Source organism: Panthera leo, chromosome A1 (assembly GCF_018350215.1).
Source record: "Panthera leo isolate Ple1 chromosome A1, P.leo_Ple1_pat1.1, whole genome shotgun sequence".
Lineage (NCBI taxonomy): Eukaryota > Metazoa > Chordata > Mammalia > Carnivora > Felidae > Panthera > Panthera leo.
In genome coordinates this window covers 19086927-19102989 of record NC_056679.1, presented here as the reverse complement: position 1 = coordinate 19102989, position 16063 = coordinate 19086927, and the positions used below count along the sequence as shown (strand labels likewise).

At 41.8% G+C, this 16063-nt stretch overlaps 1 protein-coding gene and 1 non-coding gene across 3 annotated transcripts in view; both read left to right on the top strand.

Moving 5' to 3' along the window:
- THSD1 (thrombospondin type 1 domain containing 1) overlaps positions 1-16063 on the top strand; it is a 66864-nt gene that overhangs the window by 22478 nt on the left and 28323 nt on the right. For both annotated transcript variants that reach the window (XM_042907145.1, XM_042907187.1), the window contains one exon: positions 4413-7408. In XM_042907145.1, the coding sequence (XP_042763079.1) occupies positions 4413-5782 (1370 nt within the window). In that variant the 3' untranslated portion in view covers positions 5783-7408. The remainder of the gene's footprint in view (positions 1-4412; positions 7409-16063) is intronic.
- LOC122202624 lies at positions 3782-3883 on the top strand. Its single transcript, XR_006194772.1, has one exon. It is a non-coding gene; the product is annotated as a U6 spliceosomal RNA (small nuclear RNA).

Genomic DNA, 16063 nt, shown 5'->3' with positions numbered 1-16063 from the left:
GTGAAGATAAGGCATTGTTCCTATCTGGAAGGCACTTAGGATATAGTAGCTCAGCAGACACACAGGAATAATATACAGCACAGTGTAGAGCCTACAATGAAAAAAGTATCCACGGCTTACTATGGAAGCTTTCCGGGGTGAAAATCCATACTGGGAATAACTCCTTTGTTGGAGGTGGTGATATCTGAGCTAAAGTTTGAGAGTTGAGTAGGTGTCACTGAGGTGAACCAAGTGAGAAAGGGAATTTAGCAAGGGGAACAATGGATGAAAACATGAAAGAAGATGGCACATTAAGAGAGCCAAAGAACTGAAAATAGTTTAATGTATCTAGAGCATAGTGTACCAGACAGAGTGGTAAAAATGAACCCAGACAGGTAGGTAGGAGCCAGATTCTAAGGGACTTTCAAGGTTTGGCCTGTATTTCAGAGGGATCTCTTAGCTATAGTATGGAGAATACATTGGAAGGGGTAGGAATGGCAGCAGCAAGGCCTGTTAAGTGTTTTTCAGGTGAAAACTCAGGTGAAAAATGAAATGATGACAGTGGAGAGGCAGAGGAGGGAAGGGGTCAAAGACTCTGGATGTGGAGAGGGATGGAGAGGGGAGTATCAAGGATTAAAACCAGGATTCTAGTACTGGCAACTTCATGGACAGCAGTGCCATTTCCTTGAGATTGGATATATTGGATGAGAGCCAGGTTCTGGGGGAAAGAGGATGAGTCTTGGGCATGTGAAAGTGAAGGTGTTGATGGGACATTGGTGGAGAGAGTAGAGCTAATGGAGCCAGGATAGGATCTAGATCTCCTTGCTCCAAAGTCGATGTTCTTTGCTCCAAATTAAGTGAGTACTATCGTTGAAGCCAAGAAGAGAAAAAGTTTCAGGAAGTGTTGGGAAGTAGCCAATACTGCAGTCAAGGAATATCAGGACTAAATTTTTTTGAATTTAGCTACTAGATCATTAATGACCTCAGCAGAAATTATTTCACTGAAACTAATTCTGGAGGCAGGTTGCAGGACTCAGAGGTGATGATGTGGAAGGAGTAAGTCAGCAAATATAGACTCTTCTTTATTTAAGCTTTGCTGGGAGGACAAGGAATAAGATATGGTTGTGGCAGTAGTGAGAGGGTTCTGGAAGGGTCTTTTTAAAGTGAGAGCTTAAGCATGTTTGCACGGAGCTGCATAGGGGAGAAGCTGGAGAGAACTGGTACAGAGGGTTGATTCCCCTGGAGAAGGGTGACCGAGTGCACTTGGTGGACCCACCTTTCTAGGAAGATACTTCTTCCACTCCATAGAGAAAGAAGTAAATAGAAGTGTGGCTGCTCCCAAGTCTGCATGGGAGAAGAAAATGGCAAAAGAAGCTGGGGGTGTACTTTCCAGATAGCTTCTATTTTTGTGTGAATCAGTGGCATTCTGAGGAGGAGGGTTGGTAGGGGACTTGAGAAAAGTGGTGAAACTTGTAGGGAATGAAAGAATTGAGTTGCTTAGGAGCCCATGCTGCCCATGCTGTGGGCAGCTGAGGTTGGGGGCTGTCGGTAAGCAGAGGCGCTGACCCACACAGGTGCATTATTTTCTCCACCAGTGCTCCGCACCTTGGTGCAGCAGCTGGTAATTCACGTTTTGGTTTACCTAGGGATGGACTTTTGCTGTAGATTGGGGAAAGGAGTATGGCTCACTACTAAAGGTCAGAGAGAGGTTATTGGTAAGATAATGGTTTATGTAATGGATCATAAGTGTAGGGAGAGAAGTGAGGCCAGGAGTTGGCTGGCATATGGGGAGAAAATAAATGGATGAGTTGGGGAATCAGAAATTGCAGTGAGGTTGAGAAACCAGTGTAATAATATTGGCCGAGTGAGAGGAGAAGAAAATAGGCTATGAAATTGAATATTCATAAAATAGCTTGAAAATAGGCTCTGAAATTGAGTATTTCAGAAGAGGAGCAGCTGCAAACAATGGTAAGGCTTTATATGTTGGATGGGCACTGACATTGCCCAGTTGGGCCTACCTGTAGGATGGTAAGGAAGACTGAGACCCAGGTGCTAGTGACTGATGGCTGCCACAAGGTTGGAGGATGGCAATGTTGAGGGGGTATTAGGCGGATGGTCTGGGTACATGGCATGGGCATCAGAAGAGTAGAAGACACCTTGGATATCACCCTTAGTAACATATTTATGGATATTTATCCTCAGACAAGGGAAACAAAAGCAAAAATAAACAATTGGGACTACAAATAAAAAGCTTTTGCTGCACAACAGAGGAAACCATCAACAACACAAAAGGGCAACCTACTGAATAGAAGATATTTGCATATATCTGATAAGGGGTGAATATCCAAAAAATATAAAGAACTGACAAAACTCAACACCAAAAAAAAAAAAAGAAAAGACAAAAACAAAAAACAACAACAAAGAATCCAATTCAAAAAGGGCAGAGGACATGAATAGACAGTTTTACAAAGAAGACGTACAGATGGCCAACAGACCCATGAGGAGATGGTCAAGATCACTCATCATCAGGGAAATACAAATAAAAACCACAATGAGATATCACCTCACAGCAGACAGAATGGCTAGTACGAACAAGACAAGAAATAGTAAGTGTCGGTGAGGATATGGAGAAAAGAGAGCATCTTGTGCACTGTTGGTAGGAATGTGAATTGAGGCAGCTACTGCAGAAATACTATGAAGGATCTTCAAAAATTAAAAAAATAGAAATATGATATGATCTAGCAGTTCCACTACTGAGTATTTACCCAAAGAAAATGAACACTAATTCTAAAAGATACATGCACCCTCTGTTTATTGCAGCAGCATTTACAATAGCCAAAATATGGAAGCAACCCAAGTGCTCATCAGTAGATGGAATGGATAAAGGAGAGGTGTTAAGATAAGTGAGACAAATACCACCTGGTATCATTTATTTGTAGAATCTAAAAAACAAAACAAAAAAATGAATTCTTAAACAGAGAACAGACTGCTTGTTGCCTAAAGGAGGTGAGTGGGGGCAGATGGGCAAAATAAAGAAGATTAAGAGGTACAGACTTTACAGTTATAAAATAAATAAGTCATGGAAGTGAAAAGTACAGCATAGAGAATTTTTTTTTTTTTAAGTAGAATTTTGACACGGAGGTATCAAACAGCTGAAAATGGCAATCAGGAATGAGAAGAGTGAGGAACACTCCGTGCTGCTGGTCTTGTTTGCTTATTATAAACAAGTGTGCATCACAGCTTCCACACAAGAGGGTGGGCAGGGGAAGCCGTGCCCCGCAGGAGATCCAGTCCCCTCAGGTAAGGCAAGGAAGGAGGCAAAGGGAAAGGTTCTGGATGCTGAGGAGTTTGGTTATCCCATTGGTGGGGGGAAGCAGAAAAGACAGGGAAGCAGTGGGAAAGTGGGTTATGGACATGACACACAGAGCTGGTAGTGGTAAGACTTAGGGGGGCAATGGGACAGGACAGGTGACTGGAAGCCCCTGAAGGGTGGTCAGTGACAAAGAGGTAAGAGAGGGGAGGCCTGGTGGCATTAGGTGGTCTCAGTTTCCTGGGTATTTCAGTGGCAGTACAGGCTGAGGCCCCAGCTGGTATCTGAAGCTTGGTGAAACATTTTGATGACCATGGGACAAAGCAGTTGGAGACAGCAGGGAAGAAAAAGACAAATCAACACCCCACGGAAGGAGGCAAGAGGAGAGGACAGCTGGAAAGAGAAGAGTGAGCCGAAGAGGCTTCAACCAGGAAAGCAAGTTCTTTGACATTAGAAGGGAAACTGGAGTTGCATTACATTACCTAAAGACTTGTGCTTGTCTCCGCAGCACATGTACTAAAATTGGAACCATACAGAGATTAGCATGGCCCCTGTGCAAGGATGACATGCATTCGTGGAGCGTTCACTATTGCCTAAAGACTTATTTTCACCTATTAATTTCTTCAGATATGCGAACTGAGATACAACCTACCTGAATCATTTTGCATGTCAGGTTTTAATACTTGATAGGAATTTTCTGCTGTGCATCTCAAAGGTACATTTAACTATAGATATCCCGTGTTCACCGTATCTTGATTTTACCCTGACACTTTCCTTATGCTGCTACTTTCTATGTGGAACATTTGAGACACGTGTTAGCAGGAGCCAGTGAGCCCCGAAGTCACCCCTGATTGTGGTTTATCTGCTCACCTCATTTCCGTGTGCCTTGGTGTTTTTTGTTTTGTTGTTGTTGTTGTTGTTGTCGTTGTTGTTTCTGTTTTGGGGTTTTTTTTTGTTTTGTTTTGTTTTGTTTAAGCTGCCAGCAGAGACACGTGTGTTAAGACCCGAAATCCCAGTCCTTGTTTATTTTACGTTTTTTTCTAGAACTGCTAGATAATCAGAACCTTAAAACCACGCAGAGAATCAATACCAGAGAATACATTTGCTCTCCCTTGTCTTGTAGCTTTCCAGCCATCCAGTGCATCCCCTCTTCAGCCCCAGGGTCCGGTGAAGTCCAACAACATCGTGACCGTCACTGGGATTTCCCTGTGCTTGTTCATCATCCTCGCCACCGTCCTCATCACGCTGTGGCGGAAGTTCGGCCGCACCCCGAAGTGCCGCACGCCGGCTCGACACAACTCCATCCACTCCCCCAGCTTCCGGAAGAACTCGGACGAGGAGAACATCTGCGAGCTGAGCGAGCAGCGCGGCAGCTTCTCGGACGGGGGCGACGGGCCCGCGGGGGGCCCGGGGGACGCGGGCATCCCCCTGACCTACAGGCGCAGTGTGCCCGCGGCTCCCGAGGACGACGCCTCCGGCAGCGAGAGCGTGCAGTCCAACGCCCAGAAGATCATCCCCCCGCTGTTCAGCTACCGCCTGGCCCAGCAGCAGCTGAAGGAGATGAAGAAGAAGGGCCTGACGGAAACCACCAAGGTGTACCACGTGTCTCAGAGTCCCCTGACAGACACGGCCATCGACGCCGCCGCCGTGCCCCCCTTAGACGTAGAAAGCCCAGACGAAGCCGCGGCAAACAAGTTCCGGATCAAATCCCCGTTTCTGGAGCAGCCGGTGGGCGGGGCCGCGGCCAGGCCCCCCTCCAGGCCCGACCACCCGGCGTGTCAGGCCAGTTGCGCCGTCAGCCCCAGCCAGACGGTGATCCGCAAGTCAGCCACGAGGCACGTGGGCGGCAGAGGGGCGCTGCCGGAGAGGAGCCACCCCAGGGGCTCCCACTTCAGGAGGACCGCTAGTTTTCACGAAGCCAAGCAGGCCCGGCCCTTCCGGGAGAGGAGCATGTCCACCCTGACTCCACGCCAGGCCCCGGCCTACAGTTCTAGGACGCGGACCTGGGACCAGGCGGAAGACAGATTTCGGCCTCACAGTCGAGGCGCCGCCCCGTTTCCCGACAAACCGGAAGGGGCGGGTGCAACCAGAGGTCCACTGAGCCCTGCCCCTAAGTCCTACACCCTGGGGCAGCCCGTGAGGAAACCAGACCTGGGGGACAGCCAGGCAAGCTTCGTGGTAGGAGGTGAGAGAACAGAGCCTCACAGATCTCGGAGGGGACCGTCCCCCAGTCACAGGAGTGCCTCAAGGAAGCAGCCTTCCCCCACTGCCCCCAAAGACAGCTACCAGAGGGTCAGCCCCCTGAGCCCTTCTCAGGGTAGAAAAGACAAGTGTCAGAGTTTCCCAGCCCACCCTGAGTTTGCCTTCTATGATAATACGTCATTTGGCCTCACGGAGGCTGAGCAGAGGATGCTGGACCTCCCGGGCTATTTTGGGTCAAATGAAGAGGATGAAACCACGAGTACTCTCAGTGTGGAGAAGTTAGTCATCTAGACCCACATCAGCCTGAGACTTCATACAGCTGGGGTCCTTTGCCCAGCTCCTGGTATCAGCTGCTCACAGAGCTCTATGGACTGTTTTGTACAGCTGTCTGTACATCAGGATTGGGTGGGGAGGGAGTAACTCAAGTGTGTGCATGTGTTTTCATTCATAAGGAAGAAGTTACTTATCTTGAACGTTTCCCTTTGTTATCCTAGTTCTATTGGTTTATTACTAATAACCACAATAATAAAATTTAAACAGGAGTGAAATAGGGCTTGGTCTCTCATGTGGATGTGAAAGGACAAGATGTGACTTGTAAGTATTAAGTGCTTTGAACACTTTGTTGGCGGTGTCGGACATGAAGGAAATTTGGAAGTCTCAACTATAATAAGGGCTGGAACAAAGCTAACTTTGTTTATTAAGTTGTAAATAAGAATTTGACTCCTACAGGGGCAGTACTGAATGAGTTTCATGTTTGGCAGATCAAGTCAATTTTGACTGGTATGTACTAGACTACCTAGAAAATGCTGATGCCACAAGAGATTTCAGAAGAACCTTTCATGCTAGAGTTGGGTGATATCTTAATGTTTTTTATGCAACAAAGAGTCCTGGTGACTTGACACAAATTAGATGAGTTGATTCTGCTTTGGATAAATAATATAAGAAGCTGATTGTTCAGGTAGTCAAATGAAGACCTATTCATATACTCATTGTTCGGAGCAAAGAGTATACATTTTAGAAAGGAAAGTATTGTCTCCTGAGAGAGTATCAACTAGAACATGGGTAGTGAATGCTGATAAGGACGCTGACTGGCATTAAGATTCTGACCGTGTGTGCCTGGACCAGACTGGCAGCCAAGACCCCAGAGGGTGTCCTTCTGAAACCAGTGTGTATATGTTTCTAAAGATGACTTTATCATGTTACTCAGAAAGTATGTGAATTAATCTCAGGTACATGGAAAGCAGGTAGACTAGACTGTTTTTAGTGCTTAAGTTTTTTAATTGGAAGAACGAAGTAAAGGAAGTAGAAAAAATAAGTCTTTTAGAAATAAATCTTTTGTTTTCTGGTTCAATCTGCCTACCACCCTTTTCAGGTGAAGAATGGGAGGCTCAGGGAAGGGAATTAACTCTTGCAGGATTAGATGGACAGAGACTCCTATTTTTATTCTAATGGCCATTATGCACGATGCCATCACAGCCTTTGCAACTCTTCTCTGACAGCAGGGACCTCAGGAGAAAGCTGGCCCTTTCGGCAAGAAGAGGGCATAGAGAGATGCTTTTACTAGCTTTTCCCAAAGGAAGGAAAACTTTCTACTGCTTGATGTTACGACTGGTCTTGCAGCTTGCTTTGTTTGGAAGCGAGGGCTAAGCAGAAAAACCTAAAGGTTGGGCTCTTTCCCTGGAAGTCTGTCATCAGGTATCATGTGGGCAATCTTCAATCTGGTGTACTTCCTTTCAGCCCTAGAACCTAATGCCTTATCTGCATACATTTGAGTAGCTGCACTTCTGGTTCACCATGACCTCTTTCGCGGCCACACCCACCTTGCCTTTTACATTGTTTTACTTCTTCCTTGTAGAGTTTATCAGGATATCAGCCTGCTGGTGAAGGTTCAAGGACCACCGGAGAGAATCGAATGAGGTGGGACCAAAAAAAAAAAAAAATTCACAAATGCAAATACTGTACTTTTTAAATTTTCTCTTTTATTGTTGCATTGCCACTTCATTTGTGCCATTGTCCCAAATTAAAACATACTTCCTTTTGGAAATGCTTTCATAATGACATCTACCTTTCAGGAACAGGAGGAGTAGATTATTCAGTGGTATCTGACAGCTGTTATGTGCTGATGCAAAGAAGAGGAAACCAGGCTTCTTAATCTACATTTTCTTGGTTTACCATATTAGAAAGCTTTGTTCTCTTTCCAGGTTCACAGGCTTGCATGCCAACTTTTGAGGACAGAGGGCACATGCTCACTTGTTCCATACTTCACAGTGAATTTCCCTACAGTGTCAGACTAAAACCGAAACAGACAAAAAGAAGGTGAAAATTAGAGAAAAACACTATGAACAGAAAGATTTGCGTTCCAGTGATGTTCTTTCCCAATATATCATGCATCTAAATTAATGTAACCGTGAAATAATATCAGTGTGTAACCTGTTCACCATCTACCTAGCACAGTTTTCTGTGGCTCTAATCAAAAGCCAACTTTACCATTCTAAGTTAAGCTAATTTGGCCCTTGTCTCGGAGAAAGAGAAAAGTAGATATTTGTCTTTGGCGGATAAGTGATAAACTTCATCAGAAATAATCTCCTATAGAAGAATATGTTCCAAATGAAAGAATAAGATAAAACCTCAGAAAAAGACCTTAATGAAATGGGTATAAGTAGTTACGTGATAAAGAGTTCAAAGTAATAGTCATAAAGGTGCTAATTGAAAATGGAACAAAAATGGATGAACACAGTGAGAACTTAAATAGATAGAAAACATAAGAAGATACCAACCAGACTTCTGGGCAGATGGTGTAGAAGGAGGAGTATAAGGATTCTGAGTTTCCCTCATCCCACAGGCACACCTAGATAACAGCCCCATCCGTGCAACTAACCCAGAAAACAACCCAAAGTCTGGCAGAACAGACTTTCCACAGTTAATCATAGGGAGGAGACCACACTGAAAAGAGTGGGAGAGGTGGAGATGTGGTCAAGAACCACACTCCCAGTGAGACTTACCACAAATGGGAGGAAGAAGAGAGAGGAGCAGACCCCACAACAGTCACCACAGGCACAGCAGACCTGCACTGGGAAGATGAATCCCCATAACACTTGGCTTTGAAAACCAGCTGGGCTTAACTTACTGACCTTTTAAACTGTGGAGCTTAATTCCAAGTTCTTCAAAACCCAGCAGGCTTAGCTCTTTGAGAGCAAGAGGACAATCAGAAACTGAGTCCCTACCCTTGAAGAAACAGAATGACAATCCCACCAAGATAAGCATAGAAGCAGCAGTTCAAAAGTGTTTGGGATTTTTCTGAAGGAGATTTATTTACTAATCTCAGAGTGTGTGCTGGAGAGCAGGGATCTTTAGGCAACTTCTCCAAGAACAAATATCTAGTAGAGAACCATTTCTCTCCCCTGCCCTCCCAGCGTAGATACCTGGACACCTGTGGATACCAGCATGGACACTCCACCTACCTTGCTAACACCACGTGCCCCATCCCCACCTTCTCCTGAGGATCCCTCTAACCTGCCCCACTCAGCAGAAGTTCCTCCAAAGTTCCTCCTGCCTCCTGTCATCCTGCAAGCAGCTCTGGCAGGAATTGGTGCCACTCTAAAGTGGCTCCTGCCTTGGGGAGAGGGAAAGATAAACACACACACCACTACACTTGCAGTGCCAGCAGCCAAACCCTATAACTGGCAGTGCAGAGAGAGTGCCCTGTCAATTAGTGTGTCTGTAGCCCCAGCAGGTGGACTGGGGACAGGCGTCTGATCTGACTGCTGGCCCCACCCACCAGCAAAAACCTCTCAAAGTGCAGTACACAGGGAAAGCCCTGCAGTTTGGGAGGCTGCAGCCCTGGTAGATTGGGGACAGGCATCTGGTCTAACTGCTGGCCCCATCCGCCAACAAAATCCTCTTGGGGAAGAGACAGAACACCCCACAGGTTGGCGCTACCGTAACCCCAAAAGACAGATGGTGGACAGGCATCCGGTTTGACTGCAGGCCCCATCACCAATGAAAGCTTCTCAGGGGACAAGGTGGGGAGAATGCCCTGCAGTTTGGAGTGACAGCAGTGACAGCAAATGGGCTGAGGGCAGGCATCTGGTCTGACTACTGACACCGCCTAACTAGAAGCCCATAGCAACTCCAAACTGGCTCCTTAACAGTACAGGGTCCAAACCCTGCCTACAACAAACTGGGCCATTGCAGATGACTAGACTGAAGGCAAACCAGGCTCAGCCACAACAATAAGGTGCACAAAACCCATACAGGAAACCAGAAGTGCCTGGTTCTGCTAAATGGGACGTTGCACTACAGGGCACCACAGGACTTCTCTTTCATAAGGTTACTACTTTGAAGATAAAGAGACATAGCTGGCTTTTCTAATACATAGACACAATGAGTTAGACAAAATGAGACTGAGAACTGTGTCCCAAATGAAAGAATAGGACAAAACCACAACAAAAGAGCTAAATGAAAGACAAGCAATATTCCTGATACAGAATTCAAAATAATGGTCATAAATATACTTACTGGACTTGAGAAAAGAGTGGAGGACCTCAGGGGGACCTTCAAGAAAGAGATATAAAATATTAAAAAGAACCAATCAGAGATGAAGAAATGAATAACTGACATGAAAAATACACTAAAGGGAATCAATAGCAGATTAGAGAAGGCAGAAGAATGGATCAGTGAGCTGAAAGAGTAATAGAAAACAACCAAACTGAACAGCAAGAGATAAAAAGAATAATAAAAAATAGGTTACGGGAATTCAGTGACATCATCATGCAAAATAACATTTGCATTACAGGAATCCCAGAAGGACAAGAGAGAGAAAAGGGGGCAGAAAACTTACTTGAAAAAATAATAGCTGAAAACTTCCTGCAACTGGAGATGGAAACAGACATCCAGATCCAGAAAGGACAAAAGGCCCCAACAAAATCAACCCAAGAAGGTCCATACCAAGACACATAGTAACTAAAATTACAAAATGTAGTCATAAAGACAAAAATTTAAAAGCAGCAAAAGAAAACAGTTATGTACAAGGGAAACCCCATAAGGCTATCAGCTGATTTTTCAGAAGAAACTCTTCAGGCAGAAGGGAGTAGAATGATATATTCTAAGTGCTGAAATGACTAAGCCTGCAATTGAGAATATTCTACCCACCAAGGCTGTCATTCAAAAAAGGAGACATCAAGAGTCTCCCAGACAAACAAAAGTGAACCAGACTTACAAGAAACATTAAGAGAGTTCTTTAAGCGAAAATAAAAGGCCATTATCAAGAATAAGAGAATTATGAAAGGAAAAAAATTCCACAGGCAAATACAAACATAATAAAAGTAGTAGATTGACATAAAGCCAGTTTAGAGGTTAAAGCACAAAAGCAGTAAAGTCAATTAAATCTATAAAAATTAGTCAAGGATTTCACAAAATAAAAGGATATAAAGTATGACATCATATACATAAAATGGTGGGAGTTGAAAAAAGAGTAGTGTTTCTAGAAAGGGTTCAAATTTAAGTGACCATCAACTTAATATATAGACTGCTGTATACGTAAAATGTTATACATGAACATACTGGTAACCACAAATCAAAAACCTGTAATAGATATGCAAAAAAATAAGGAAAAAAGAATCTAAGCATACCATTAAATAAGCCATCAAACCACAGGGGAAGAGAGAAAGAGAAGAAATGAACAGAGAAAAACTATAAAAACAACCATGAATCCAATAACAAAATGGCAGTAAGTACATCCCTATCATTAATTACTTTGGATGTAAATGAATTAAACACTTGATTCAAAATATATAGAATGATGGAATGGAAAAAAAAACAAGACCAATCTCTATCCTGTCTACAAGAGACTCCTGCCAGGCCTAAATACACATCAAAAGTGAAGAGAGAAAAAAACATTTACCACGCAAATGGAAGTGAAAAGGTAACAGGGGTAGCAATACTCATATTGGAGAAAATAGACTTTTTTAAAAAAGACTATAATAAGACAATGGACACTACATAGTGATAAAGAGAACAATCCAACAAGAAGATATAACAATTGTAAATATTTATGAACCCAACCTGGAAACAACATAAATACATAAAGCAGCTATTAACAGATATAAGGGAAGAAATTGACACCAATACAATAATAGTAGGGGACTTTAGCACCCACTTACATCAATAGATAGATCATCTGGATAGAGAATCAACAATGAAATAGTGGCTTTGAATAACACATTAGACCAGATGGACCTAAGAGATATCTTCAGAACATTCCATCAAAAAACAGCAGAATACATAATCTTCTCAAGGGCACATGAAAAATTCTCCAGAATAGTTCATATGTTAGGCCACAAAACAAGACTCAATAAATTTAAAAAATTTGAATCATATCATGTGTCTTTTCTGACCACAATGGTATGAAACTAGTTATCAATCACAAGAAAAGATCTGGAAACACACAAATACATGGAGGTTAAATAACATGCTACTAGAAAATGAATGGATCAGCCAAGAAATCAAAGAGGAAATTTTAAAAAATGGAGACAAATGAAAATGTGAACACAAGGGTCCAACATCTTTGGGATGCAGCAAAACTGTTCTAAGAGGAAAGATTATACCAACAAGGGCCTACTTCAAGATGCAAGAAAAATTGCAAATAAACAACCTAACCTCATATCTAAAGGCGCTAGAAAAGAAAAATGAAGGCCAAAGCCAGAAGAAGGAAGGAAATAACAAAGAGCAAAAATAAATGAAATAGAGACTAACAACCAAAACAAAACAAAACAAAAATGAACAAACAAAAACAATAGAACAGATCAATAAGACCAGCAGCTGCTTCTTGGAAAAGATCAACAGAATTCTTAAACCTTTAGGCAAACACATCAAAAAAAGAAGAGTGAGAAATAAATAAAATCAGAAATGAAGGAGGAGAAATAACAGATACCACAGAAATACAAAGGTTTTTAAAGAATATTATGAAAAATTATATGCCAACAAGTTGGACAACCTAGAAAAATGGATAAACACCTGGAAACAACCTCCCAAAACCAAATTAGGAAAAAATAGGAAATTTGAACAGATTGATTACTAGCAGCAAAATTCAATCAGTAATCGAAAAAATTCCAAAAATACAGAAGTCTAGGACCCGAAGGATTCACAGGTGAATTCTCCCAAACATTTAAAGAAGAGTTAATCCCTATTCTTCTCAATCTATTCCAAAAAAAAAAAAAAAAAAAAAAAAAAAAAAAATAGAAAAAAGGAAGCATCCAAATTCATTCTACAAGACCACCATTACCCTTATACCAAAACTAGATAAAGACACTGCAGAAAAGAGAACTATAGCCAATAGCTCTGACAAACTCAGATGCAAAAAGCCTCAATAAAATATTTGTAAATCAAATCCAATAATACATTAAAAAATTCACTAACAATGATCAAGTGGGATTTATTCCAGGGATGCAAGGATAGTTCAATATTCATAAATCCATCAATATGGTATATCCCCTTAATAAGAGAAAGGATAAAAACTATATGACCATCTCAATAGATGCAGAAAAAACATTAGACAAAGTAAAACATTCATTCATGATAAAAACTCTCAACAAAGTAGGTTTAGAGAGAACATACCTCAACATAATAATGGCCATATATGAGCCAAAGCATAAGAGACTGTTAAAAACTGAGAACAAACTGAGGGTTGATGGGGGGTGGGAGGGAGGGCAGGGTGGGTGATGGGTATTGAGGAGGGCACATTTTGGGATGAGCACTGGGTGTTGTATGGAAACCAATTTGACAGTAAATTTCATATATTAAAAAATAAAAAATAAAAAAAAAAAAAAAAAAAAAAAAAAAAAGAGATATCAGATAAATTATAAAAAAAAAAAAAAAAAAAAAAAAATAATGGCCATATATGATCCATTTGTGGATAAATCCACAACTAACTTCTTACTGGTGAAAAAATGAGAGGTTTTCCTCTAAGATCAGGAACAAAACAAAGATGTCTACTCTGACCACATTTATACAAAATAATATGGAAAGTCCTAGCCACAGCACTCAGGCAAGAAAAAGAAATACAAGACATCTTGTATTTCTTTTCTTCTTTTTTTAAATAATTGATTGTCAATTTAGCTAACATACAGTGTATACAGTGTAGTCTTGGTTTGGGAGTGGATTCCCGTGATTCATCACTTACATACAACACCCAGTGCTCATCCCAACAAGTACCCTCCTCAATGTCCATCACCCATTTTCTCCGCCCTCCCATCCCCCCACCTCCATCAACCCTCAGTTTGTTCTCTGTATTTAAGAGTCTCTTATGGTTTGCCTCCTTCTCTGTTTATAACATTTTTCCTTCCCTTTCCCTATGGTATTCTGTTAAGTTTTTCAAATTTCGCATATGAATGAAAACATATGGTATCTGTCTTTTTTTCTGACTGATTTATTTCACTTAGCATAATACTCTCCAGTTCCATCCACGTTGTTGCAAATGGTAAGATTTCATTCTTTTTCATCACTGAGCAGTATGCTAGTGTGTGTGTGTGTGTGTGTGTGTGTGTGTGTGTGTATACAAGGCACGCACGCGCACACACACACACACACACACACACACACACACACACACAATATCTTCTTTATCCATTCATCAGTTGATGGGCATTTGGGCTTTTTCCATAATTTGGATATTGTTGATAACACTGCTATAAACATTGTGGTACATGTGCCCCTACGATTCAGTACTCCTATATCCTTTGGATAAATTCCTAGTAGTGCAATTGCTGGGTCATAAGGTAGTTCAATTTTTAATTTTTTGAGGAACCTCTGTACTGTTTTCCAGAGTGGCTGCACTTGTTTGCATTCCCACCAACAGTGCAAGAGGGTTCCCCTTTGTCCACATCCTTGCCAACATCTGTTGTTTCCTGAGTTGTTCATTTTAGCCATTCTGACTGGTGTCAGGTGATATCTCAATGTGGTTTCAATTTGTATTTCCCTGATGATGAATGATGTTGAGCATCTTTTCAGGTGTCTGTTGGCCATCTAGATGTCTTCTTTGGAAAAGTGTCTAATCATGCCTTCTGCCTATTTCTTCACTGGATTATTTTTCAGGTGTTCAGTTTGGTAAATTCTTTATATTTTGGATACTAACACTTTATCCAATATGTCATTTACAAATATCTTTTCCCATTCTGTTGGTTGCCTTTTAGTTTTGTTGATTACTCCCTTTGCTGTGCAGAATCTTTTTATCTTGATGGGGTCCCAATAGTTCACTTTTGCCTTTATTTCCCTTCCTTTTAGAGACATGTCAAGTAAGAAGTTGCTGCAGTAGGGGTGCCTGGGTGGCTCAGTTGGTTAAGTGTCCAACGTCGGCTCAGCTCATGATCTCATGGTTCATGAGTTCTAGCCCCACGTTGGGCTCTGTGCTGACAGCTCAGAGCCTGGAGCTTGTTTCAGATTCCGTGTCTTCCTCTGTCTCTGTCTCTCTCTCTCTTTGCCCCTTCCCATGTTGTGCTCTTTCTCTCAAAAATAAATAAACATTTAAAAAAATTAAAAAAAAAAAAGAAGTTGCTGAGGCTGAGGTCAAAGAGGTTTTCTCCTCTAGGATTTTGATGGTTTCCTGTCTCACATTCAGGTCTTTTATCCATTTTGAATTTATTTTTGTGTTTGGTGTAAGAAAGTGGTCCAGTTTGATTCTTCTGCATGTTGCTGTTCAGTTCTCCAAGAACCATTTGCTAAAAAGACTTTTTTTTCCCCATTGGATACTGTTTCCTGCTTTGTCAAAGATCAGTTGGACATGATTTGTGGGTCCATTTCTGGGTTCTCTATTCTATTCCATTGGTCTATGTGTCTGTTTTTGTGCCAGTACCATACTGTCTTGATGATTACAGTTTTGTAATACAGCTTGAAGTCTGGGATTATGATGCCTCCAGCTGTGGTTTCCTTTTTCAACATTACTTTGGCTATTTGGGTTTTTTTGTGGTTCAATACAAATTTTAGGATTGTTTGTTCTAGCTCTGTGAAGAGTATCGGTGCTATTTTGATTGGGACTGCATTGAATGTGTAGATTGCTTTGGGTAATAATTGACATTTTAACAATATTTGTTCTTCCAATCCATGAGCATGGAATGTTTTACCATTTCTTTGTGTCTTCTTCAATTTCTTTCATAAGCTTTCTATAGTTTTCAGGGTACAGATCTTTCACCTCTTTGGTTAGGTTTATTCCTAGGTATTTTATGGTTCTTGGTGGAACTGTAAATGGGATCTATTCCTTTATTTCTTTTTCTGTTACTTCATTATTGGTGTATAGAAATGCAACTGATTTCTGTACATTGATTTTATATCCTGCAACTTTGCTGAATTCATGTATCAGTTCTAGCAGTCTTTTGGTGGAGTCTTTTGGGTTTTCCATCTACAGTATAATGTCATCCATGAAAAGTGAAAGTTTGACTACTTCTTTGCCAATTTGGATGCCTTTTGTTTTATTGTCTGATTACTGAGGCTAGGACTTCCAATACTATATTAAACAACAGTGGTGAAAGTAGACATCCCTGTCATGTTCCTGATCTCAGAGGGAAAACTCAGTTTTTTCCC